This window comes from Pseudoliparis swirei, chromosome 21 (assembly GCF_029220125.1).
Source record: "Pseudoliparis swirei isolate HS2019 ecotype Mariana Trench chromosome 21, NWPU_hadal_v1, whole genome shotgun sequence".
Classification (NCBI taxonomy): Eukaryota; Metazoa; Chordata; class Actinopteri; order Perciformes; family Liparidae; genus Pseudoliparis; species Pseudoliparis swirei.
The window spans coordinates 677941-704616 of record NC_079408.1 but is presented as its reverse complement, the minus strand read 5'-3'; the positions used below and the strand labels follow the sequence as shown (position 1 = coordinate 704616).

The following is a 26676-nucleotide window of genomic DNA, read 5'->3' as shown; positions in this document are numbered from 1 at the left end:
TAGCATAACCACGTAGCATAACCACGTAGCATAACCACGTAGCATAACCACGTAGCATAACCACATAGCATAACCACGTAGAATAACCATGTAGCATAACCACGTAGAATAACCACGTAGCATAACCACGTGGAATAACCACGTAGCATAACCACGTAGCATAACCACGTTGAATAACCACGTAGCATAACCACGTCGAATAATCACAGAATAACCACGTAGAATAACCACGTGGAATAACCACGTGGCATAACCACGTAGAATAACCATGTAGCATAACCACGTAGAATAACCACGTAGCATAGCCACGTGGAATAACCATGTAGCATAACCACGTGGAATAACCACGTAGCATAACCACGTAGAATAACCACGTGGCATAACCATGTGGAATAACCACGTCGCATAACCACGTAGAATAACCATGTGGAATAACCATGTCACATAACCACGTGTAATAACCACAGAATAACCATGTAGCATAACCACGTGGAATAACCATATATCATAACCACGTAGAATAACCACATGGAATAACCATGTGGAATAACCATGTAGCATAACCATGTGGAATAACCACATAAAATAACCACGTAGCATAACCACGTGGAATAACCATGTAGAATAACCATGTGGAATAACTGTGTGGACTAAACACGTAGAATAACCATGTGGAATAACCACGTAGAATAACCGTGTGGAATAACGACGTAGAACAACCACGTGCAATAACGATGTAGAATAACCACGTGGATTAAACACGTAGAATACACACGTAGAATAACCACGTGCAATAACCACGTAGAATACACATGTAGAATAACCACGTAGAATACACACATGGAATAACCATGTGGAATAACCACGTAGAATACACACGTGGAATAACCACGTAGCATAAGCACGTGGAATAACCACGTGGAATAACCACGTAGAATAACCACGTAGCATAACCACGTGGAATAACCACGTAGCATAACCACGTGGAATAACCATGTAGAATAACCATGTGGAATAACCGTGTGGACTAAACACGTAGAATAACCATGTGGAATAACCACGTAGAATAACCGTGTGGAATAACGACGTAGAATAACCACGTAGAATACACATGTGGAATAACCACGTAGAATACACACGTAGAATAACCATGTGGAATAACCACGTAGAATAGCCACGTTTCCAACATGGCTGCCGTCAAAGAGTCCGGCGGGTTGATTGGTGGCGTTCCTCTGGTTACCGCGTTCTCCGAAGCGCTTTAAAATCTAAACATGTGTGAAAGATCAAAGGAGCCTCGTGGTGGTTGTCATGGTTACGTCACAGCGGGTGAATACGACCACGAGGTCAAACGCCAGAAGAAGACACAATGACCTGGTTCTGGACCACCACAGGTCCTGATCACCTGGTTCTGGACCACCACCACAGGTCCTGATCACCTGGTTCTGGACCACCACCAGGTCCTGATCACCTGGTTCTGGACCACCACCAGGGCCTGATCACCTGGTTCTGGACCACCACCACAGGTCCTGATCACCTGGTTCTGGACCACCACCACCTGGTTCTGGACCACCACCACAGGTCCTGATCACCTGGTTCTGGACCACCACCACAGGTCCTGATCACCTGGTTCTGGACCACCACCACAGGTCCTGATCACCTGGTGTGCGTCTCCACCGGGAGGAAAACCAGGAAACACAATAATCCAGATAAAAAGGTCCAAGAGGGAACGACGACCCAGAGAACCGGACCCTGCTCTGGCGCCCGACTCGGGTTGGACCCCTCTGGACCTCCGGACCTCAAATGTCCACGAGATCAGGGTTCCCGCGTTAAACAGGTCCGGTTCTGGTCCTACCTCCACGACTCCAAACCCTGGAGTCCAGATCAAAGCCAACCCCGTAAACTAACTCAAGTCCACGATGTGCAAACCCATCAGTCCAGACTCCAGTCCCCCCCCTGCGGTCCAGACTCGATGGTTTGGTCCAGCTAGGTTCTGGATCAGTTCTCCGAAGCTTCGGGTCCACCAGGTCTGGATCACATCTGAACCTGATAGGAGGGTGTTGGCGGGTGGTGGTAGGGGGCGGCGTGGGGGGGGTCTGGGGTTCTAGTCTGGTTCTGTTGGGCGCCTCTCAGGACGTGTCCCCCAGCTGACACGGGTCCACGGGCCCCTCCTCGTCCGAGAGGCCCGTTTCCACGGTGATGACCATCGGCTGCAGTTCACCTGGCGGAGTCGGATGGAAATAAATATAGATATTAGAAACATATATTTACATACACAGTTAGAATAACAAAACATAAAAGAATTAAAAACATGTTGAATTTCTTTTATTATATATATATATAATTATTGCCAGAAAAAATTAAAATATATCTAATTTTTTAATGGCAATAAATACATATTTCTTTTTCAAGGAAATAAATATAATTTTAAATATAGTTTTTTTAATGGCAATAAATATGTATGTATATATTAATTTGCCAATTATTAATTATTTGATTTGTCACTCACTAAGTCATTTGTTGGCAGATAAAAGTGTAATGTGTCAGAAACACCACTAGGTGTCAGTAAAGCACAGTGTGTGTGAGAGTGCGTGTTACCTGTGTGTGTGTGAGTGCGTGTTACCCGTGTGTGTGTGAGTGTGTGTTACCCGTGTGTGTGTGTGTGTTACCCATGTGTGTGTGAGTGCATGTTACCGTGTGTGTGTGTGTGTTACCGTGTGTGTGTGTTACGCGTGTTACCCGTGTGTGTGTGTGTGTTACCCATGTGTGTGTGAGTGCATGTTACCCGTGTGTGTGTGCGTGTTACCGTGTGTGCGTGTTACCCGTGTGTGTGTGTGTTACGCGTGTTACGTGTGTGTGCGTGTTACCTGTGTGTGTGTGTGTTACCCGTGTGTGTGCGTGTTACGCATGTTACCCGTGTGTGTGTGTTACCCGTGTGTGTGTTACCCGTGTGTGTGTGTGTGTTACCCGTGTGTGTGTTACCTGTGTGTGTGTTACCCGTGTGTGTTACCCGTGTGTGTGTTACCTGTGTGTGTGTTACCCGTGTGTGTGTTACCTGTGTGTGTGTGTGTTACCTGTGTGTGTGTGCGTGTTACGTGTGTGTGTGTGTGTTACCCGTGTGTGTGTTACCTGTGTGTGTGTTACCCGTGTGTGTGTTACCTGTGTGTGTGTGTGTTACCTGTGTGTGTGTGCGTGTTACCTGTGTGTGTGTGTGCGTGTTACCCGTGTGTGTGTGCGTGTTACCCGTGTGTGTGTTACCCGTGTGTGTGTTACCCGTGTGTGTGTTACCTGTGTGTGTGTGTGTGTTACCCGTGTGTGTGTTACCTGTGTGTGTGTGTGTTACCCGTGTGTGTGTGCGTGTTACCTGTGTGTGTGTGTTACCCGTGTGTTACCTGTGTGTGTGTGTTACCTGTGTGTGTTACCCGTGTGTGTGTGTGTTACCCGTGTGTGTGTGCGTGTTACCTGTGTGTTACCCGTGTGTGTGTGTGTGTTACCTGTGTGTGTGTGTTACCTGTGTGTGTGTTACCCGTGTGTGTGTGCGTGTTACCTGTGTGTGTGTGTTACCCGTGTGTGTGTGTTACCCGTGTGTGTGAGTTACCTGTGTGTGTTACCTGTGTGTTACCCGTGTGTGTTACCTGTGTGTTACCCGTGTGTTACCTGTGTGTGTTACCCGTGTGTGCGTGCGTGTTACCCGTGTGTGTGCATGTGTGTTACCCGTGTGTGTGTGTGTTACCCGTGTGTGTTACCTGTGTGTGTGCATGTTACGCGTGTGTGTGTGTTACCCGTGTGTGTGTTACCCGTGTGTGTGTGCGTGTTACCTGTGTGTGTTACCTGTGTGTGTGTGCGTGTTACCCGTGTGTGTGTGTGTTACCTGTGTGTGTTACCCGTGTGTGTGCGTGTTACCCGTGTGTGTGTTACCTGTGTGTGTGTGCGTGTTACCCGTGTGTTACCCGTGTGTGTGTGTGTGTGTTACCCGTGTGCGTGTTACCTGTGTGTGTGTGCGTGTTACGCGTGTGTGTGTGTTACCTGTGTTACCCGTGTGTGTGTGTTACCTGTGTGTTACCTGTGTGTGTGTTACCCGTGTGTGTGTGTGTGTGTGTGTGTGTGTGTTACCTGTGTGTTACGTGTGTGTTACCTGTGTGTGTGTTACCTGTGTGTTACCTGTGTGTGTGTTACCTGTGTGTGTGTGTGTGTGTGTGTGTTACCTGTGTGTGTGTTACATGTGTGTGTTACCCGTGTGTGTGTTACCCGTGTGTGTGTGTGTTACCTGTGTGTGTGCGTGTTACGCGTGTTACCCGTGTGTGTGTGTGCGTGTTACCCGTGTGTGTGTGTGTGTTACCCGTGTGCGTGTTACCTGTGTGTGTGTGCGTGTTACCTGTGTGTGTTACCGTGTGTGTGTGTTACCGTGTGTGTGTGTTACCCGTGTGTGTGTGTGTGTTACCCGTGTGCGTGTTACCTGTGTGTGTGTGCGTGTTACCTGTGTGTGTTACCCGTGTGTGTGTGCGTGTTACCTGTGTGTGTGTTACCCGTGTGTGTTACCGTGTGTGTTACCCGTGTGTGTGTGTTACCCGTGTGTGTGTGTGTGTTACCTGTGTGTGTGCGTGTTACCTGTGTGTGTTACCCGTGTGTGTGTGTGTTACCTGTGTGTGTGCATGTTACCCGTGTGTGTGTTACCTGTGTGTGTGTTACCCGTGTGTGTGTGTGTTACCCGTGTGTTACCTGTGTGTGTTACCCGTGTGTGTGTTACCTGTGTGTGTGTGTGTGTGTTACCCGTGTGTGTGTGTGTGTTACCCGTGTGTGTGTGTGTTACCCGTGTGTGTGTTACCTGTGTGTGTGTGTGTGTTACCCGTGTGTGTGTGCGTGTTACCTGTGTGTGTGTGTGTGTGTGTGTGTGTGTTACCCGTGTGTGTGTGTGTGTTACCCGTGTGTTACCTGTGTGTGTGTGTGTTACCCGTGTTACCCGTGTGTGTGTGCGTTACCCGTGTGTGTGTGCGTGTTACCCGTGTGTGTGCGTGTTACGCGTGTTACCCGTGTGTGTGTGCGTGTTACCCGTGTGTGTGTTACCCGTGTGTATGTGTGTTACCTGTGTGTGTCGTGTTACCCGTGTGTGTGTGCGTGTTACCTGTGTGTGTGTTACCCGTGTGTGTGTGCGTGTTACCTGTGTGTGTGTGTTACCCGTGTGTGTGTGTTACCTGTGTGTGTGTGTGTGTGTGTGTGTGTTACCCGTGTGTGTATTGTGTGTGTGTTACCCGTGTGTGTGTGTTACCCGTGTGTGTTACCGTGTGTGTGTATGTGTGCGTGTTACCCGTGTGTGTGTGTTACGTGTGTGTGTGTTACCCGTGTGTGTGTGTTACCTGTGTGTGTGTTACCCGTGTGTGTGCATGTGTGTTACCCGTGTGTGTGTGTGTTACCCGTGTGTGTTACCTGTGTGTGTGCATGTTACGCGTGTGTGTGTGCATGTTACCCGTGTGTGCTTGTGTGTTACCCGTGTGTGTGTGTGTTACCTGTGTGTGTTACCCGTGTGTGTGTTACCTGTGTGTGTGTGTGTGTGTTACCCGTGTGTGTGTGCGTGTTACCTGTGTGTGTGTTACCTGTGTGTGTGCGTGTTACGCGTGTGTGTGTGTGTTACCTGTGTGTGTGTGTGCGTGTTACCCGTGTGTGTGTTACCCGTGTGTGTGTGTGTTACCTGTGTGTGTGCATGTTACGCGTGTGTGTGTGTGTGCGTGTTACCCGTGTGTGTGTTACCTGTGTGTGTGTGTTACCCGTGTGTGTGTGTTACCTGTGTGTGTGTTACCCGTGTGTGTGTTACCCGTGTGTGTGTGTGTGTGTTACCGTGTGTGTGTGTGTTACCGTGTGTGTGTTACCTGTGTGTGTGTGTGTGTATGTGTGTTACCGTGTGTGTGTTACCCGTGTGCGTGTTACCTGTGTGTGTGTGCGTGTTACCTGTGTGTGTGTGTGTGTGTGTGTGTACCGTGTGTATATTACCGTGTGTGTGTTACCTGTGTGTGTGTGTTACCGTGTGTATGTTACCCGTGTGTGTGTGTGTTACCGTGTGTGTGTGTTACCGTGTGTGTGTGTTACCGTGTGTGTGTGTATTACCGTGTGTGTATGTGTTACCGTGTGTGTGTTACCGTGTGTGTGTGTGTGTTACCGTGTGTGTTACCCGTGTGTGTGTGTTACCGTGTGTGTGTGTGTTACCTGTGTGTGTATGTGTGTGTTACCTGTGTGTGTGTTACGCGTGTTACCCGTGTGTGTGCGTGTTACGTGTGTGTGTGTTACCCGTGTGTGTGTGTTACCTGTGTGTGTGTTACCCGTGTGTGTGTTACGTGTGTGTTACCCGTGTGTGTTACCTGTGTGTGTGTTACCCGTGTGTGTTACCTGTGTGTTACCCGTGTGTGCGTGTTACCTGTGTGTGTTACCCGTGTGTGTGTGCGTGTTACCCGTGTGTGTGTGTGTTACCTGTGTGTGTTACCCGTGTGTGTGTGTGTTACCCGTGTGTGTGCGTGTTACCCGTGTGTGTGTTACCCGTGTGTGTGTGTGTGTTACCCGTGTGTGTGTGCGTGTTACCCGTGTGTGTGTTACCTGTGTGTGTGCGTGTTACGCGTGTTACCCGTGTGTGTGTGTGCGTGTTACCCGTGTGTGTGTGTGTGTTACCCGTGTGTGTGTGCGTGTTACCTGTGTGTGTGTGTTACCCGTGTGTGTGTTACCTGTGTGTGTGCATGTTACGCGTGTGTGTGTTACCCGTGTGTGTGTGTTACCCGTGTGTGTGTGTGTTACCCGTGTGTGTGTTACCCGTGTGTGTGTGTGCGTGTTACCCGTGTGTGTGTGTGTGTTACCCGTGTGCGTGTTACCTGTGTGTGTGTGCGTGTTACCTGTGTGTGTTACCCGTGTGTGTGTGCGTGTTACCCGTGTGTGTGTGCGTGTTACCTGTGTGTTACCCGTGTGTGTGTGTGTGTTACCTGTGTGTGTTACCCGTGTGTGTGTGTGTTACCTGTGTGTTACCCGTGTGTTACCTGTGTGTGTTACCCGTGTGTGTGTACCGTGTGTACCGTGTGTGTGTACCGTGTGTGTGTACCGTGTGTGTGTGTACCGTGTGTGTGTGTACCGTGTGCGTGTTACCCGTGTGTGTGTGTGTTACCCGTGTGTGTGTGCGTGTTACCTGTGTGTGCGTGTGTGTTACCCGTGTGTGTTACCCGTGTGTGTGTTACCCGTGTGTGTGTGTGTGTTACCCGTGTGTGTGTGTGTGTTACCCGTGTGTGTGTGTGTGTTACCCGTGTGTGTGTGTTACCCGTGTGTGTTACCCGTGTGTGTGTGTTACCCGTGTGTGTGTGCGTGTTACCCGTGTGTGTGTGTGTGTTACCCTTGTGTGTGTGTTACCCGTGTGTGTGTGTGCATGTTGTGCGTGTTACCTGTGTGTGTTACCCGTGTGTGTTACCCGTGTGTGTGTGCGTGTTACCCGTGTGTGTTACCCGTGTGTGTGTGTTACCTGTGTGTGTGTGCGTGTTACCCGTGTGTGTGTTACCCGTGTGTGTGTGCGTGTTACCTGTGTGTGTTACCCGTGTGTGTGTGTGTGTTACCTGTGTGTGTTACCCGTGTGTGTGTGTGTGTGTGTGTGTGTTACCCGTGTGTGTGTTACCTGTGTGTGTGTGCGTGTTACGCGTGTTACCCGTGTGTGTGTGTGTGTTACCCGTGTGTGTGTTACCTGTGTGTGTGTTACCCGTGTGTGTGTTACCCGTGTGTGTGTGTGTTACCCGTGTGTGTGTGTGTTACCCGTGTGTGTGTTACCCGTGTGTGTGTTACCCGTGTGTGTGTGCGTGTTACCCGTGTGTGTGTTACCCGTGTGTGTTACCCGTGTGTGTGTGCGTGTTACCCGTGTGTGTGTGTGTTACCCGTGTGCGTGTTACCTGTGTGTGTGTGTGTTACCCGTGTGTGTGTTTACCCGTGTGTGTGTGTTACCCGTGTGTGTGTGCGTGTTACCCGTGTGTGTGTTACCCGTGTGTGTGTGTGTGTGTGTTACCCGTGTGTGTGTGCGTGTTACCCGTGTGTGTTACCCGTGTGTGTGTGTGTTACCCGTGTGTTACCTGTGTGTGTTACCCGTGTGTGTTACCTGTGTGTGTTACCCGTGTGTGTTACCTGTGTGTGTTACCCGTGTGTGTTACCTGTGTGTGTTACCCGTGTGTGTGTGTGTGTTACCCGTGTGTGTGTTACCTGTGTGTGTGTTACGTGTGTGTCTCTGTGTGTGTGTGTGTATTACCGTGTGTGTGTTACCCGTGTGTGTGTGTTACCTGTGTGTATTACCCGTGTGTGTGTGTTACCCGTGTGTGTGCGTGTTACGCGTGTTACCCGTGTGTGTGTGTTACCCGTGTGTGTGTTACCCGTGTGTGTGTGTGTTACCCGTGTGTGTGTTACCCGTGTGTGTTACCTGTGTGTGCGTGTGTGTTACCCGTGTGTGTTACCCGTGTGTGTGTTACCCGTGTGTGTGTGCGTGTTACCCGTGTGTGTGTTACCCGTGTGTGTGTGTTACCTGTGTGTGTGTGTGTGTTACCCGTGTGCGTGTTACCTGTGTGTGTGTGCGTGTTACGCGTGTTACCCGTGTGTGTGTGCGTTACCCGTGTGTGTGTTACCTGTGTGTACCTGTGTGTGTGTGTGTTACCTGTGTGTGTGTTACCCGTGTGTGTGTTACCTGTGTGTGTGTGTTACCCGTGTGTGTGTGTGTGTTACCCGTGTGTGTGTGCGTGTTACCCGTGTGTGTGTTACCCGTGTGTGTGTGTTACCCGTGTGTGTGTTACCCGTGTGTGTGTTACCCGTGTGTGTGTGTGTGTTACCCGTGTGTGTGTGTGTGTTACCTGTGTGTGTGTGCATGTTACCCGTGTGTGTGTGTGTTACCTGTGTGTGTTACCCGTGTGTGTGTGTGTGTTACCTGTGTGTGTGTGTTACCTGTGTGTGTGTTACCTGTGTGTGTGTTACCTGTGTGTGTGTGTTACCCGTGTGTGTTACCCGTGTGTGTTACCCGTGTGTGTTACCCGTGTGTGTTACCCGTGTGTGTTACCCGTGTGTGTTACCCGTGTGTGTGTGTTACCCGTGTGTGTGTGTGTGTTACTGTGTGTGTGTGTGTTACCCGTGTGTGTGTGCGTGTTACCCGTGTGTGTGTGTTACCCGTGTGTGTGTGTTACCCGTGTGTGTGTTACCCGTGTGTGTGTGCGTGTTACCCGTGTGTGTGCATGTGTGTTACCCGTGTGTGTGTTACCCGTGTGTGTGTGCGTGTTACCCGTGTGTGTGTATTACCGTGTGTATTACTGTGTGTGCATGTGTGTTACCCGTGTGTGTGTGTTACCCGTGTGTGTTACCCGTGTGTGTTACCCGTGTGTGTGTTACCCGTGTGTGCTTGTGTGTTACCCGTGTGTGTGTTACCCGTGTGTGTGTGTGCGTGTTACCCGTGTGTGTGTTACCCGTGTGTGTGTTACCCGTGTGTGTTACCCGTGTGTGTGTGTGTTACCCGTGTGTGTGTTACCCGTGTGTGTTACCCGTGTGTGTTACCCGTGTGTGTTACCCGTGTGTGTTACCCGTGTGTGTGTTACCCGTGTGTGTTACCCGTGTGTGTTACCCGTGTGTGTTACCCGTGTGTGTTACCCGTGTGTGTTACCCGTGTGTGTTACCCGTGTGTTACCCGTGTGTGTTACCCGTGTGTGTTACCCGTGTGTGTTACCCGTGTGTGTTACCCGTGTGTGTTACCCGTGTGTGTGTGTTACCCGTGTGTGTTACCCGTGTGTGTGTTACCCGTGTGTGTTACCCGTGTGTTACCTGTGTGTGTTACCCGTGTGTGTTACCCGTGTGTGTGTTACCCGTGTGTGTGTGCGTGTGTGTTACCCGTGTGTGTGTTACCCGTGTGTGTGTGCGTGTTACCCGTGTGTGTGTTACCCGTGTGTGTGTGCGTGTTACCTGTGTGTGTGTGTTACCCGTGTGTGTGTTACCCGTGTGTGTGTTACCCGTGTGTGTGTGTTACCCGTGTGTGTGTTACCCGTGTGTGTGTTACCCGTGTGTGTGTTACCCGTGTGTGTGTGTGTTACCTGTGTGTGTGCATGTTACGCGTGTGTGTGTGTGTGTTACCCGTGTGTGTGTGCATGTGTGTTACCCGTGTGTGTGTTACCCGTGTGTGTGTTACCCGTGTGTGTGTGCGTGTTACCCGTGTGTGTTACCCGTGTGTGTGTTACCCGTGTGTGTGTTACCCGTGTGTGTGTGTGTGTTACCCGTGTGTGTGTTACCCGTGTGTGCGTGTGTGTTACCCGTGTGTGTGTTACCCCTGTGTGTGTTACCCGTGTGTGTGTCCGTGGTGGCCCTCATGGAGTCTCTCAGGGGGTCCTGGTGGTCCTGAGGGAGCCCCACTCGCCTCACGCCAGCGTCCAGCGCCACCGAGGAGCCGTCGCTGGACGCCACGGCCAAGGCCCCGCCCACAACCCCCCCGCCCAGGTCGTAGTCCAACGGGAGGTCGTCCAGGCAGTCTGCGTTCAGCTGGAGGGAAGAAGGAGGCCTATATGTTGGTTTAATGCAGCTTCTATACAACCAGAGGAGCCTCCTGGTGGTCAGGGAGAGAATGCAGCTTTAACACATGAAGCATACTTCTATACAACCAGAGGAGCCCCCTGGTGGTCAGGAGAGAGAATGCAGCTTTAACACATGAAGCATACTTCTATACAACCAGAGGAGTCCCCTGGTGGTCAGGAGAGAGAATGCAGCTTTAACACATGAAGCATACTTCTATACAACCAGAGGAGTCCCCTGGTGGTCAGGAGAGAGAATGCAATCAAATGACTCACAGCGATGCCGAGGGCTTTGAGGATGTTCATCTTGCACATGGGACAGGTGCGGTGGTCCAGAAGCCACGGGTCCACGCAGCTCTTATGGAACAAGTGTCTGCAGGGAACAACAACAACAGTTGTTTATGCCGTCAGGAGGAAACATAACATGTCTTCACACTTAAGTTCTTACTAAGTTTACCAGTTGTTCACTTTGGTACTTTAACACCAGAACATACTGACGGCATCGACCAATCACGGGCCTGGTAGTCCGTCCACCTGGTTGTACCTTTCACAATAAAAGCCCGGCGGCCGTACCTGCAGGGCAGCACGCGCACCACGTCGTGGGGCCGGTAGCCCTCGATGCAGACGGCACAGTTGTCGAAGTCGGCCTCCGTCTCCTGGTCGCCCCTCCTGATGCTGCGCAGTTGCAGCTTGCCGATGGCCTTCTTCGCCGCGTCGCCAAGACGACGCTGGAGGGGGGGGGGGCATTCAGCAGCTCCGCGAGGACTCGGACCCTCAGAGGTGCATTGTGGGTCCTACCTGGTTGCGGTCCCGGGCGTTGGCGTATCTGAACCTCTGGATGTAGTAGAAGACGAGCCAGGCCAGAGAGATGGTCATCAGCACGATGAAGGAGATGGACACGAACACCACCGACGTGCGGCTCACGTACTTCTGCAGGTTCCTGGTGCCGAGGCTGATGCTCAGCGTCACCGTCACGTTGCGCTCCAGCAGCGACGCCACCTCGCGACCTTTGGGCTCGGGGATCATGATGGAGACGACGTCGCCGGTGCCTGGAGGAACAGACGGGACACAAGAATATAGATATACAGATATACACACACACACGCTTAGAAAAAACTCACTAAATGTGTTGATTGTGAGGCGTCTGCCTCTGAAGTGGTACTTCCTACATTTGTATATTAATATAAATGAATTATTGTCCTCTTTAATGGACACACTCCCTCTTATTTAGTGTGTAGTGAAATGAGGATGTCTGTACATCCCTGTGTCTAAATTATTGATATATTAAACGATCTATAATATGTCATAAATATATATGTTCTGTTATATATAATTTAGATTACATTTTATTTTTGTTATATATAATTATAATATATATATAATGTATTATATATCGGGATGCGCCGATCCATATCGGCCGATATTCCCATTATCGGTTTTGATCGGCGTTCTCAAAACGGCCGATCAGATGACGTCACATCTGAGAACTATCAGACGTTTCAATCGCGGCGCAACGGAGACGATGCGCCCGGCGAGGGCCGCAGAGGTCAGAGGTCAGAGGGGATCCTCACCAACGAGCGGCGGGGGGATTGACGCCACTCGCTGTGAGCGCTGCGCGTGCAGACAGCGTTTAACGGAGCGGAGCTCTGATCGCTCTTTTAATGAAATATGCTAAATCACATCGTGTTTAACGTACGGTACTTCGTTAGCATCGCTACACCGTGCAGCGTGACAGCAGCAGATGTAGTGGCTCACATTCAAGCTAACCTAACTTCCCAAACGCTGTGGACATCTGAACGCTGATTGGCCGAGACGCGACACGTCCCATCAAAGACGTTCTATTGTGAAGAAGAGCACCACTTCACATTTTCTCCGCGTCTCACTGCAATCTCAACGGCAGCGGGCCAGGTGAACAACATAATACATCGGAACGCGTCTCTGGTTCTGTTCAGGGGGCCGGTCCACATGTGGAGGCGGGCCGGATCCGGGCCGCAGGTTGGTTACCACTGCACTAACATATAAAAGTAAACAATGAAGTGATTTAGTATCTTTAGAGATCGTTTCTGAGATTTAGCTTAAATTCTGCTAACATTAAAACATTGTTTCTGTACCAAGGAAGAGTTTATAAAAATAAGTCAGACTTTTGTATGTTAAACAAAGTCCTGTAAATAGATTTCCCCAAGAGATCCAGGAAATGAATGATGCAGATGTGTTCCATACATATCTGAAATCCCCAACAATAGCAATCAAACTATTTTAATGTATCAATTAGGACTGTGGCAGCGGGGTGTGTTTAAGCTCGGCTGCAGAGTGGGTGGAGCGGGGGTGTGGTTCAGGGAACGGTGTCTAATTGTCATCAGCTGGTCGGGTGACAATCAGACCAGCTGATGACAATCTAGGTTTGTGTATCTGCGAGGCTCTGTCCCCATAAAGGAGCTGGACAGGAGGAAGAGGGGAGCCATGAGCAGAGACACAGTCGGCGGTCAGAGCGCTCAAATAAAGCCCGTTACCAACGTTCCCTCTGGTTGCGCATTGCTTGGTGCTTAGGGGGGGGGAAACCTACCGGTGACGGCCACGAACCTGTCACACTCATCCTGGTACTTGGCGGTTGCTTTGATAGCACGTCCGTTTCGTAAAGGCATGTCTTCATAATCACTCCCATATATTACTTCATCATCTGAGTCATTTAGCATGGAGAAAGCAGGATTATCCTTCAACTGGGAGTCATAAAGTGCATTTTTGGAGGGAGAATACACAAATGCCAATGTATACAAGTAAAAATTGAGTAGACCATAGAATGATAAAAATTCAGCTGAGTTTTGGTAATGCGTCGACAGTTCAGCAACAAAGTTGTCTTGGAGAGCCTTGGCACCAAACCTCAGGTAGAGGATGACCATGCTTATAACAAGGACCACAAACGTCAGAGCTGTCAAAAACCTGAGCCGGAGATCTGGTGGTTGAAAACACAGCACATTAATGTAATCATACTGATAGCAATTGAATCAAACCCTGAGAGGTGTGCTGTGATACCAGAGTAAGGCATGTTCTTGAGTTCAGAACAAGCTCTGACGACCAGGAAAATCAGGTAGAGGATGTAGAGGGCAACTACGATCAGGAAGAAGACCTTCATGCCCTGAAAGTTCACTATGTCCACTTTATACTGATAGGTAGGGTCTTGGAGTTCATTAACCGTTTGCCAAATGCCCAGTGTAACCGCCGACAGCCACAGAAAACCTACAATTATCAGCTTCGGCAAGTAGAACGTCAGACATTTCCTCTCCCCCTGAAGCCATGGTAAACACAGAGCCAGAAGAGCAGCAGCGCACACAGGAACAGAGCCTGGAAGAAAGTGTCTAACGTCCCTGGAAACCAGCTGTTCACCAGGAATGACAGCGGGAAAAATGGATCATTGTAGAGCAACAGCATAGGGAGCAGGATGGACATCCACTTCTGTTCTATGCCCCAATCCCTCATAGAGAACTTCCTCAGAGAGTGTGACAGGTTCGTGGCCGTCACCGGTAGGTTTCCCCCCCCCTAAGCACCAAGCAATGCGCAACCAGAGGGAACGTTGGTAACGGGCTTTATTTGAGCGCTCTGACCGCCGACTGTGTCCCTGCTCATGGCTCCCCTCTTCCTCCTGTCCAGCTCCTTTATGGGGACAGAGCCTCGTAGATACACAAACCCAGATTGTCATCAGCTGGTCTGATTGTCACCCGACCAGCTGATGACAATTAGACACCGTTCCCTGAACCACACCCCCGCTCCACCCACTCTGCAGCCGAGCTTAAACACACCCCGCTGCCACAAGGACATTTTTCAAAGTAAAAGTCCTAAATGTTGAAAGAAATCTGTAATTTCTTTAATGTTTGAGTTGTTTTATATATGTATTTCCTCATAGCAATAATGCTACACAATAAATAGAATGCTTCAATCGACACCGTGATCGGTATTGTCGGATCGGCAGATACTGATTTCAGTGATCGGCACCAAAAACCTGATCGGTGCATCTCTAATATATATATATACCTTACCACACCTTTAACCGGACATGACAATAACACCTGTTGCTCTGTGAGATGACAGCTTCCTATCTGGACCACAGGTCTCCACTACTCATGATGGCATGGACTACAGGAAGCGGAGAGGAGAGCACACCCCCATCTCCATAGACGGAGTCGCAGTAGAGAGGGTCAGCGGCTTCAAGTTCCTCGGCGTGCACATCTCCGAGGACCTCACATGGACCACGCACACCACTCACGTGGTGAAAAGGGCCCAACAACGCCTGTATTTCCTTAGGCGACTGAGGAAATTCAACATGGCCCCCCGCATCCTCAGAACATTCTACACCAGTACCATCGAGAGTGTTCTGACAGGTTGCATCACCGTCTGGTACGGGAACTGCACCGCCCTGGAGCGTAGGGCACTACAGAGGGTGGTGCGGTCGGCACAGTACATCGTTGGAGGTGAGCTTCCCTCCATCCTGGACATATACACCAAGCGGTGCGTGGCCAGGGCCAAGCGGATGATGAAAGACAATAACCACCCCGGCCACAAACTGTTCACCCTTCTACCGTCAGGCAGGCGATACCGCAGTATCAAGTGCCGCACAAACAGACTGAGAACAGCTTCTTCAGTCAGGCCATCAGGCTGCTGAACAAGGACTGAGACCCTCATTAACACTACACACCAGAACATATTCTGTGAATATCTATGGCCATGGTGTATATTTTATTACATTGTTTATATATATATATATTGTATGTATATACATATAAATATATATATAGTCTCAAAAAAAAGTGTATATTTTATTACATTGTTTTATATATATATATTGCCATGATGTATATTCTATTACATTGTTTTATATATATATTGTTAATACTTTCTTCTTTTTTTTTTTTGTGTGGATATTGTATAGTTTATTCTCATTCTTATTCTTTTTTTAGTCTGCTACTGCTGTCGGGTGTTTTGCACATAAGAATTTCACGAACCGATTATACTTGTATAAAAGGGGATGTGACAATAAAAAACTTGAATTGAATTGAATTGAGATTCACCTGAACTTCTGAGGTGAAGACAAAGGCAGGAGAGGTAAACGCGTCACAGAGGATGATCATTCCCTCATAAGACCACCCCCTGGTGCAGGATGGAGGTGATACAGTGACTGCCCTCCTTGCTGTCTCTGAGCAGCTTCACACTGCTAGAGCAGCCTCTCTCTCCTCTGTCCTTATCCTTCTAGACCTTTCTGCAGCATTTGACACCGTGAACCACCAGATCCATATCTCTTCTCTTCAGGACCTGGGGATCTCAGGCACTGCACTCGCTCTTTTCTCTTCCTACCTTAAAGACCGCACCTACCGGGTAACTTGGAGAGGATCTGTGTCTGATCCTTGTCCTCTCACTATGGGGTCCTCAAGGCTCCGTCCTGGGTCCCCTTCTCTTCCTCTCACTATGGGGTTCCTCAAGGCTCCGTCCTGGGTCCCCTCCTCTTCCTCTCACTACTGGGGTTCCTCAAGGCTCCGTCCTGGGTCCCCTCCTCTTCCTCTCACTATGGGGTTCCTCAAGGCTCCGTCCTGGGTCCCCTCCTCTTCCTCTCACTATGGGGTTCCTCAAGGCTCTGTCCTGGGTCCCCTCCTCTTCCTCTCACTATGGGGTTCCTCAAGGCTCCGTCCTGGGTCCCCTCCTCTTCTCTCTGTACACTAATTCTCTCGGCTCTGTCATTCGTTCGCATGGCTTCTCCTACCATAGCTATGCCGATGACACCCAACTGATCTTCTCGTTTCCACCGTCCGAAACACGGGTGGCGGCGCGAATCTCTGCCTGTCTGACCGACATCTCTCAGTGGATGTCTGCTCACCACCTGAAGATCAACCCTGACAAGACCGAGCTACTATTCCTTCCAGGGAAAGGCTCCCCCACCCATGACCTGACTACCACCTTCACCAGCTCTGTGGCCCCGCCCCCGACTGCCAGGAACCTCGGGGTGACACTAGACAGTCAACCTGACGGCCAACATCACTGTGACGACGCGTTCCTGTAGGTACATGCTGCACAACATCAGGAGAATACGGCCTCTTCTTACTCAGAAGGCGGCACAGGTTCTGATCCAGGCTCTGGTCATTTCACGCCTCGACTACTGCAACTCCCTCCTGGCTGGTCTACCTGCTAAGGCCATCCGACCCCTGCAGCTCATCCAGAATGCAGCAGCTCGACTGGTCTTCAGTCTCCCGAAATTCACCCACAACACTCCGCTCCTCCGCTCTCTCCACTGGTTACCGGTGGCTGCTCGCATCCGCTTCAAAACACTGGTCCTGGCGTACCGTGCTCTAGACGGATCGGGCCCCGTCTACATCCTGGATGTGGTCACACCGTACACCCCGGCACGTTCGCTCCGCTCGGCAACAGCCAATCGACTCGTGCCTCCTGCACCTCGAGCTAATCGCTCTACATCCAGACTGTTTGCTGTCCTGCTCCTCAGTGGTGGAACGAGCTCCCCACTGACATCAGGACAGCAGAAAGTCTCTACATCTTCCGTCGGAGACTGAAAACACACCTTTTCCGACTATATCTGGATTAAAACACAGATTAGCACTTCAGTGGCTCTTAAATAGCACTTACTTATGGTACTTTTGTAGTTCGACTATGTTGAGGAAATGTTACTTCCTGTATTCTTGTTGTTCTGAGTTTGTACTCTTGGTTGATGCACTTATTGTAAGTCGCTTTGGATAAAAGCGTCGGCTAAATGACATGTAATGTAATGTAATACAGGATGGAGGTGATGGAGGTGGTGCATGATGGAGGTGGTGCAGGATGGAGGTGGTGCATGATGGAGGTGATACAGGATGGAGGTGGTGCATGATGGAGGTGATACAGGATGGAGGTAGTGCATGATGGAGGTGATGCATGATGGAGGTGATGCAGGATGGAGGTGATACAGGATGGAGGTGGTGCATGATGGAGGTGGTACATGATGGAGGTGGTGCAGGATGGAGGTGATACAGGATGGAGGTGGTGCATGATGGAGGTGATGCATGATGGAGGTGGTGCATGATGGAGGTGATACATGATGGAGGTGATGCAGGATGGAGGTGATGCATGATGGAGGTGGTGCATGATGGAGGTGATGCATGATGGAGGTGATACAGGATGGAGGTGGTGCATGATGGAGGTGATGCATGATGGAGGTGGTGCATGATGGAGGTGATGCATGATGGAGGTGGTGCATGATGGAGGTGATGCAGGATGGAGGTGGTGCATGATGGAGGTGATGCAGGATGGAGGTGATACAGGATGGAGGTGGTGCATGATGGAGGTGATGCATGATGGAGGTGATACAGGATGGAGGTGGTGCATGATGGAGGTGATGCATGATGGAGGTGATGCATGATGGAGGTGGTGCATGATGGAGGTGATACAGGATGGAGGTGGTGCATGATGGAGGTGATGCAGGATGGAGGTGGTGCATGATGGAGGTGGTGCATGATGGAGGTGATACATGATGGAGGTGGTGCATGATGGAGGTGATACAGGATGGAGGTGGTGCATGATGGAGGTGGTGCATGATGAAGGTGGTGCATGATGGAGGTGATGCAGGTGGTGCATGATGGAGGTGATGCAGGATGGAGGTGGTGCATGATGGAGGTGATGCAGGATGGAGGTGGTGCATGATGGAGGTGATACAGGATGGAGGTGGTGCAGGATGGAGGTGATGCAGGATGGAGGTGGTGCATGATGGAGGTGATGCATGATGGAGGTGATACAGGATGGAGGTGGTGCATGATGGAGGTGATGCATGATGGAGGTGATGCATGATGGAGGTGGTGCATGATGGAGGTGATACAGGATGGAGGTGGTGCATGATGGAGGTGATGCAGGATGGAGGTGGTGCATGATGGAGGTGGTGCATGATGGAGGTGATACATGATGGAGGTGGTGCATGATGGAGGTGGTGCATGATGGAGGTGGTGCATGATGGAGGTGGTGCATGATGAAGGTGGTGCATGATGGAGGTGGTGCAGGTGGTGCATGATGGAGGTGATGCAGGATGGAGGTGGTGCATGATGGAGGTGATACAGGATGGAGGTGGTGCATGATGGAGGTGATACAGGATGGAGGTGGTGCATGATGGAGGTGATACAGGATGGAGGTGGTGCATGATGGAGGTGATACATGATGGAGGTGGTGCATGATGGAGGTGATACGGGATGGAGGTGATACAGGATGGAGGTGGTGCATGATGGAGGTGGTGCATGATGGAGGTGATACATGATGGAGGTGGTGCATGATGGAGGTGATACAGGATGGAGGTGGTGCATGATGGAGGTGATACAGGATGGAGGTGGTGCATGATGGAGGTGATACAGGATGGAGGTGGTGCATGATGGAGGTGGTGCATGATGGAGGTGATACAGGATGGAGGTGGTGCATGATGGAGGTGATACAGGATGGAGGTGATGCAGGATGGAGGTGGTGCATGATGGAGGTGATGCAGGATGGAGGTGGTGCATGATGGAGGTGATACAGGATGGAGGTGATGCATGATGGAGGTGGTGCATGATGGAGGTGGTGCATGATGGAGGTGGTGCATGATGGAGGTGATACAGGATGGATGTGGTGCATGATGGAGGTGGTGCATGATGGAGGTGGTGCATGATGGATGTGATACATGATGGAGGTGATACATGATGGAGGTGGTGCATGATGGAGGTGGTGCATGATGGATGTGATACATGATGGAGGTGGTGCATGATGGAGGTGATACAGGATGGAGGTGATGCAGGATGGAGGTGGTGCATGATGGAGGTGGTGCATGATGGAGGTGATACAGGATGGAGGTGGTGCATGATGGAGGTGATACAGGATGGAGGTGGTGCATGATGGAGGTGATACAGGATGGAGGTGGTGCATGATGGAGGTGATACATGATGGAGGTGGTGCATGATGGAGGTGATACATGATGGAGGTGGTGCATGATGGAGGTGATACAGGATGGAGGTGGTGCATGATGGAGGTGGTGCATGATGGAGGTGATACATGATGGAGGTGATACAGGATGGAGGTGGTGCATGATGGAGGTGATACAGGATGGAGGTGGTGCATGATGGAGGTGATACAGGATGGAGGTGGTGCATGATGGAGGTGATACAGGATGGAGGTGGTGCACGATGGAGGTGGTGCATGATGGAGGTGATACATGATGGAGGTGGTGCATGATGGAGGTGGTGCATGATGGAGGTGATACATGATGGAGGTGGTGCATGATGGAGGTGGTGCATGATGGAGGTGATACAGGATGGAGGTCTCCCATTCTCCAGGCTATTGCTCCTGACCTTCTGACCTTCCTCACCCATCTTATTAACAGCTCCCTCTCAACTGGCTGTTTCCCTAACTCTCTGAAGGAGGCGAGAGTCAACCCTCTCCTGAAGAAACCCACGCTCGACCCGTCTGAAGTCAGCAACTACAGACCGGTCTCTCTTCTTCCTTTTCTCTCCAAAACTCTGGAGCGAGCTATCTTGAGCCAAGTGTCCTCCTATCTCCACAGTAACAACCTTCTTGACCCTCACCAGTCTGGATTCAAGGCCGGCCACTCGACAGAGACGGCCCTCCTTGCTGTCTCTGAGCAGCTTCACACTGCTAGAGCAGCCTCTCTCCTCTGTCCTTATCCTTCTCGACCTTTCTGCAGCATTTGACACCGTGAACCACCAGATCCTGATCTCTTCTCTTCAGGACCTGGGGATCTCAGGCACTGCACTCGCTCTTTTCTCTTCCTACCTTAAAGACCGCACCTACCGGGTAACTTGGAGAGGATCTGTGTCTGATCCTTGTCCTCTCACTACTGGGGTTCCTCAAGGCTCCGTCCTGGGTCCCGTCCTCTTCTCTCTGTACACAAATTCTCTCGGCTCTGTCATTCGTTCGCATGGCTTCTCCTACCATAGCTATGCTGATGACACCCAACTGATCTTCTCGTTTCCACCGTCCGAAACACGGGTGGCGGCACGAATCTCTGCCTGTCTGACTGACATCTCTCAGTGGATGTCTGCTCACCACCTGAAGATCAACCCTGACAAGACTGAGCTACTATTCCTTCCAGGGAAAGGCTCCCCCACCCACGACCTGACTATCACCTTCAACAGCTCTGTGTTGGCCCCTACCCGGACTGCCAGGAACCTCGGGGTGACACTCGACAGTCAACTCTCCTGACGGCCAACATCGCTGCGACGACGCGTTCCTGTAGGTACATGCTGCACAACATCAGGAGAATCGGTCCTCTTCTTACTCAGAAGGCGGCGCAGGTTCTGATCCAGGCTCTGGTCATTTCACGCCTCGACTACTGCAACTCCTCCTGGCTGGTCTACCTGCTAAGGCCATCCGACCACTGCAGCTCATACAGAATGCAGCAGCTCGACTGATCTTCAGCCTCCCGCAATTCACCCACACCACTCCGCTCCTCTGCTCTCTCCAGTGGTTACGGTGGCTGCTCGCATCCGCTTCAAAACACTGGTCCTGGCGCCGTGCTCTAGACGGATCGGGCCCGTCTACATCCGGGATATGGTCACACCGTACACCCGGCACGTTCGCTCCGCTCGGCAACAGCCAATCGACTTGTGCCTCCTGCACCTCGAGCTAATCACTCGAAATCCAGACTGTTTGCTGTCCTGGCTCCTCAGTGGTGGAACGAGCTCCCCACTGACATCAGGACAGCAGAAAGTCTCTACATCTTCCGTCGGAGACTGAAAACACACCTTTTCCGACTATATCTGGATTAAAACACAGATTAGCACTTCAGTGGCACTTAGATAGCACTTACTTATGGTACTTTTGTAGTTCGACTATGTTGAGGAAATGTTACTTCCTGTATTCTTGTTGTTCTTAGTTTGTACTCTAGGTTGAAATGCACTTATTGTAAGTCGCTTTGGATAAAAGCGTCTGCTAAATGACATGTAATGTAATGTAATGTAATGCATGATGGAGGTGATGCATGATGGAGGTGATACATGATGGAGGTGGTGCATGATGGAGGTGATACAGGATGGAGGTGATACATGATGGAGGTGATACAGGATGGAGGTGGTGCATGATGGAGGTGATACAGGATGGAGGTGGTGCATGATGGAGGTGATACATGATGGAGGTGGTGCATGATGGAGGTGGTGCAGGATGGAGGTGGTGCATGATGGAGGTGATGCAGGATGGAGGTGGTGCATGATGGAGGTGATGCATGATGGAGGTGATACAGGATGGAGGTGGTGCATGATGGAGGTGATGCAGGATGGAGGTGGTGCATAATGGAGGTGATGCATGATGGAGGTGATACAGGATGGAGGTGATACATGATGGAGGTGGTGCATGATGGAGGTGGTGCATGATGGAGGTGGTGCATGATGGAGGTGATGCAGGATGGAGGTGGTGCATGATGGAGGTGGTGCATGATGGAGGTGATACAGGATGGAGGTGGTGCATGATGGAGGTGGTGCATGATGGAGGTGATACATGATGGAGGTGGTGCATGATGGAGGTGATACAGGATGAGGTGGTGCATGATGGAGGTGATACAGGATGGAGGTGGTGCATGATGGAGGTGATGCAGGATGGAGGTGATACAGGATGGAGGTGATACAGGATGGAGGTGGTGCATGATGGAGGTGGTGCATGATGGAGGTGGTGCATGATGGAGGTGATACAGGATGGAGGTGGTGCATGATGGAGGTGATACAGGATGGAGGTGGTGCATGATGGAGGTGATACAGGATGGAGGTGGTGCATGATGGAGGTGGTGCAGGATGGAGGTGGTGCATGATGGAGGTGATGCAGGATGGAGGTGGTGCACATGGTGGTCCACTCCACCTGCTTGGGGCATCGTGATGGTCTCGTTGGGGTTCGCCGCCCCCACGTTGAACACCACCACCGCGGACGCGTTGTGCGCCGCCGCGTGGCGGATCTTGTCCTTGTAGCTGCAGTTCCCTCGGGCGACCAGCGCCACCCAGGCGGCGGCGGCGTGCGGCGCGGGCACGGCGAAGCGGCCGCCGGGGTCGCAGCCCTGGCGGTCGAGCGGCGCCGCGGGCAGCGCCGCGACCCCCTTGACGTCGCGCTTCGGCGAGTGCTCCCCGTAGCGGCCGCACTCCGTCTTCTCGGTGCGCGGCTCCGACGTGGCGGGGTCCACGTAGCTGATGTTCACGAAGGCGGTGTACCACTCCTCGCGCTCGGCCACGGTGAAGTCCAGGCACAGCAGGTGCACGAAGCAGAAGGACAGCAGCCACGTGGAGAGGGCCAGGCTGCGGCAGGCCGCCACCAGCGAGCCCGCGGCCATGGCGCGGACACCGGAGCGGCGGCGGCAGCGAGGGAGCGGCGACACCGCGCGGGCGTCAAAACGACGCGAGCGTCTAAACCCCCGCGAACGCGCGCCTACTCCATGCCACCGGAGCGCGCGACCGGGAGGTTCTGAAAGATCCGCCGGGGCTCAATAGAATGTGATTTCCTTCGCCGTCTCCATTTTCATCCGTTGGTCGGAGCGCGCGAGCGTCAAAAAAACTCCGCGAGCGTCAGAACCGCGCGAACGCGCGCCTACTCCATAACACCGGAGCGCGCGACCAGGAGGTTCTGAAAGATCCGCCGACGCCCTCTTTCCTTTCTCTTAATTTAATGTTCTTACGCGCCTCCATCAACCGTCACCGAGAAAACACCACAGCAAGACACCGATAACACCGCGCGGGGAGAGCCTCGACGCGGAGGCAGCTGCTCCGGGGGATAAGAACCAGCCGTTAAACACCAGGCGGTGAATTAACGGTGACTGCGGAGTTAACGGTGGATTTAACGGCCGGTGAGAAGCAGCTGTACGCAGCAGGCCAGCTAAGCTGCATTGTTTTGACTGGGCTCGACCAGCGCTAACGGGGGTACGGGACTTCCGGTATTATGATTAAAAGAAATAAAAGCTTGTATTTATTGTGAATAGCTTGTAGTGTTCAATTAAAGCTTCTGTGACTCACCATTTATTGCAGTTATTACGCCCGTGATAAAATATCACGTATTGCAGACGCGCTTAAGAGTTAAAGCCAACTAATGAAAGTCGTTCTTTTTTATCTTGAAGGGCGTTTGATTTCCGTTATGAATGCCTCCGACTTGACGTATGCGCTGCGGCGTCGAGCAGCGCCACTAGGCGGCCCGGAGGAGGAACTGCAACCGTTCATTTACTGAACTTTTACCGATAAGAGTATTCTTTTGAATGGTATTTGTTATACCATTCAAAAGAATACTCTAATCCAGGGGTGGGCAAACTTTTTGACTCGCGGGCCACATTCGGTTCTAAAATGTGACAGAGGGGCCGGGCCAGGAGCATTTGGACACGCAATGTAATTTATTAAACCTGGAGATTGCGTCAGTTTTTTATACATTTCAATTTAAGGTGCAAAGTTAAAATAATAAACATTTACTGGAAGGAGATCAATGGAATCACTTTCAACATTCAAAACAAAGTATTACCCAACGAAATACTCAAACTCAATAATTTCTAATTGTTTTAAACCCCGCAAAATAATGGACAGATTGTCCTGAGAGATAGACTGTATTAAATATCTTGCCTGCAGCAGAAACTAGAAAGGGGTCTTTAAATTGAGGGCGATGTGCGGCGTTATCTGGTCAGCATGTGTATGAACCCATCACAAACAGACAGCGCTTTACTCGAGAAAATATGACCCTAAAACTGACAATTGAAGTTCGATTTTTAAAAATTCTTCATATCTCTTCTGAAAACACACCTTTACTCATGTAGACAAACTGTTTTGGTGTTTGAAATTGGTTTACCAAAGGTCATAGGTTCACAAAAGCAGTGAAATATCTGAATACAATGCTAGATACATGTACTTGCACCTGTCCATCCTGGAGAGGGATCCTCCTCTGTTCTCTCCTTGAGGGTTCTTCCCTTTTTCCCCCTGAAGGGTTATTTGGAGTTTTTCCTGATCCTATGTGAGGTCAAAGGTCAGGGATGTCTATATGTACAGATTGTAAAGCACTCCGAGACCAATTTGTAATTTGTGAAATTGGGCTCCACAAATAAACTGAATTGAATTGAATTAAATAAAGAAAACCAAATTTTGTATGACCGTTTTGAGTAAAAAGTCAAGTCAAGTCAAGTCTTTTATTGTCAGATGCACAGAATGACACAGGGTCAGACTGGGCACTGAAATTCTTAGGACAAGGCACCACGACAACTACCATAGCAAACATAATATAACATAACATAACATGACATACACACTGTACAAGAACTCTGAACATAATACTAACATATATACATATAATACACATAATAACTAGACTACAGACAATGGGAGTAGCAGGAAGTGAAAGCAGGTAGTGCAATAGAAAGTGTAAGTGTCAGTACAAGGCTGAAAGTGACAGTGTGTGTAAAGTGACGAGTGTAAAGTGTCGATCGTGTGTCGGTGTCCATTGAGCAGCCTGATGGCTCTCGGGAAGAAACTGTTCTCCAGTCTCTGTGTGCGAGACCGGATCCTACGGGACGCCTTCCAGAGGCAGGGGGTGACCAGGCTGAAGGCTGATGATGGCAGTCCTTTAGGATCCTGTCTTCCTGATGTGGTCTGTCACACATTCACCAAAATGGTAAAGATGGGACTGAGAAATTACTTCATATTGCAGATAAAGTTTCATGGGGTGTGTGCAAATAAAACATGACCATTACATTATTTTTGTAAAAATAAATATGTATTGTACATTTAAAAAAAAAATCTACATTATATACATGTTGAGAAATAGAAAACAGAACACAACTATTGACAGACTATTTACAATATGGCTTCACTATAATAACATCATGTCATCGTGTCACGAGACCTCTGCTGGCCGGGCAGGTGGAGCTGCAGGCGCTTGTGAATCCTCTCTGTAAAATATAAGACTAGTCAGCGCGGCGCGCAAGTTACGGACACCGGGACGGACACCGTGACACGTAACGTGTAGTGAAGACTCTTACCCGGTCCAAGTGGACCTCTTCTGGCTGCGTGTTCCTCCTGTGGCTCTGCAGCTCCTCCAGGCTCCGCGCTGCTCGCCAAAATCACTGCGGCTGTTCACCTGTGTGGTGGGCGGGTCCCTTGTGATTTACTGAGTGCTCATTGGTTGTTTTTTTCGAAAAATGGTGACAGACAAACGGATTGACAAATCACGGTGAAGGGTTTCGTGTGACGAGTTCTTTCCGCGCCAACGCACACCGGAAGTAAACAAAGTCGCGATTTGGACAAGTTCGGCGGGCCGGATTAAAAAGCCTAACGGGCCTGATGTGGCCCGCGGGCCGTAGTTTGCCCATGTCTGCTCTAATCGGTAAAAGTAAATAAGTATTATCAGCAAAATATACTTAAAGTATCAAAAAAGTGTGTGTGTTGACATGATAGTTGTTTGTTGCATATTTGTTAAACGTATTTTTAATGAAACGGCATCACTTTTTATATCACTAAAATGTAATAAAAGTGTCATTTACAACATAAACATTTACATATGTATAACCCAACACACACTTTACGTGAAAAAACAACCACATCTTCTAATAAAAAAATTAAATCTATACAGAGAATAAAAGTGCTTAATAATAAAAATAATAATATTATAATAACAGTGTTGATCTGAAGCTGCTGTCTGGAGGTCGGGACTTCCTGCTGCCCGAGTTCTGCTGCCCGCTGTCCATCCTGCAGCCGTCCCTACGCACACACACACACACACACGCACAGGAAAGCCTCCTGCTTGATCCGATTGACTCTGTCACATTCATTGAATGTATTTAAACTCTAAATCTGTCCTTCTGGTCACATGACATCTATTGTTCTGTCCATCCTGGAGAGGGATCCTCCTCTGTTGCTCTCCTGAAGGTTTCTTCCCTTTTTTCCCCCCTGAAGGGTTATTTGGGAGTTTTTCCTGGTCCGATGTGAGGTTTTGGGGCAGGGATGTCTATGTGTACAGATTGTAAAGCACTCCGAGACTAATTTGTAATTTGTGAAATTGGGCTATACAAATAAACTGAATTGAATTGAATTGAAATTGGCTGCCTTGGCCGAGTGTGTCGTTGATGAGCGGCGCGCCTCCGCGCCTCGCGTCTAAAGTTGAGAATATTTTAACTTTTAACCGCGCCTGAAAAACGTGC

The 26676-nt window shown here is 50.2% G+C and overlaps 2 protein-coding genes and 1 long non-coding RNA gene across 3 annotated transcripts; all 3 read right to left on the bottom strand.

The window, feature by feature from the left end:
* Positions 1 to 139: 139 nt before the first annotated feature.
* rnf150b (ring finger protein 150b) lies at positions 140 to 23501 on the bottom strand. Its single transcript, XM_056443411.1, has 6 exons — positions 22383 to 23501; positions 11334 to 11584; positions 11109 to 11263; positions 10812 to 10908; positions 10311 to 10506; positions 140 to 2218 (listed from the first exon to the last, which is right to left on the bottom strand). The coding sequence occupies exons 1-6, from the start codon at positions 22843 to 22845 to the stop codon at positions 2127 to 2129; spliced, it is 1254 nt and encodes a 417-aa protein (XP_056299386.1). The 5' UTR covers positions 22846 to 23501; the 3' UTR covers positions 140 to 2126.
* Positions 12103 to 14051, bottom strand: LOC130211733 (transmembrane protein 181-like; the record flags this gene model as incomplete). The annotated part of the gene is given in 4 exon segments (XM_056442702.1): positions 12103 to 12146; positions 13099 to 13485; positions 13566 to 13823; positions 13826 to 14051. Coding segments are annotated over 4 exon segments (915 nt in total), but the record flags the coding sequence as incomplete, so codon positions are not given.
* Positions 23502 to 24655: 1154 nt separating the features above from the next.
* Positions 24656 to 25600, bottom strand: LOC130212271 (uncharacterized). Its single transcript, XR_008835270.1, has 2 exons — positions 25519 to 25600; positions 24656 to 25428 (listed from the first exon to the last, which is right to left on the bottom strand). It is a non-coding gene; the product is annotated as an uncharacterized LOC130212271 (long non-coding RNA).
* Positions 25601 to 26676: the final 1076 nt, after the last annotated feature.

Coding starts and splice junctions, on each gene's coding strand:
- rnf150b (XM_056443411.1), bottom strand. CDS start 22,845: ATGGCCGCGGGCTCGCTGGTGGCGGCCTGCCGCAGCCTGGCCCTCTCC. Junction 11,264..11,333: donor ACGCCCGGGACCGCAACCAG/GTAGGACCCACA, acceptor CCCCCCCTCCAG/CGTCGTCTTGGCGACGCGGC. Junction 2,219..10,310: donor CACCACGGACACACACACGG/GTAACACACACA, acceptor CGACTCCGCCAG/GTGAACTGCAGCCGATGGTC.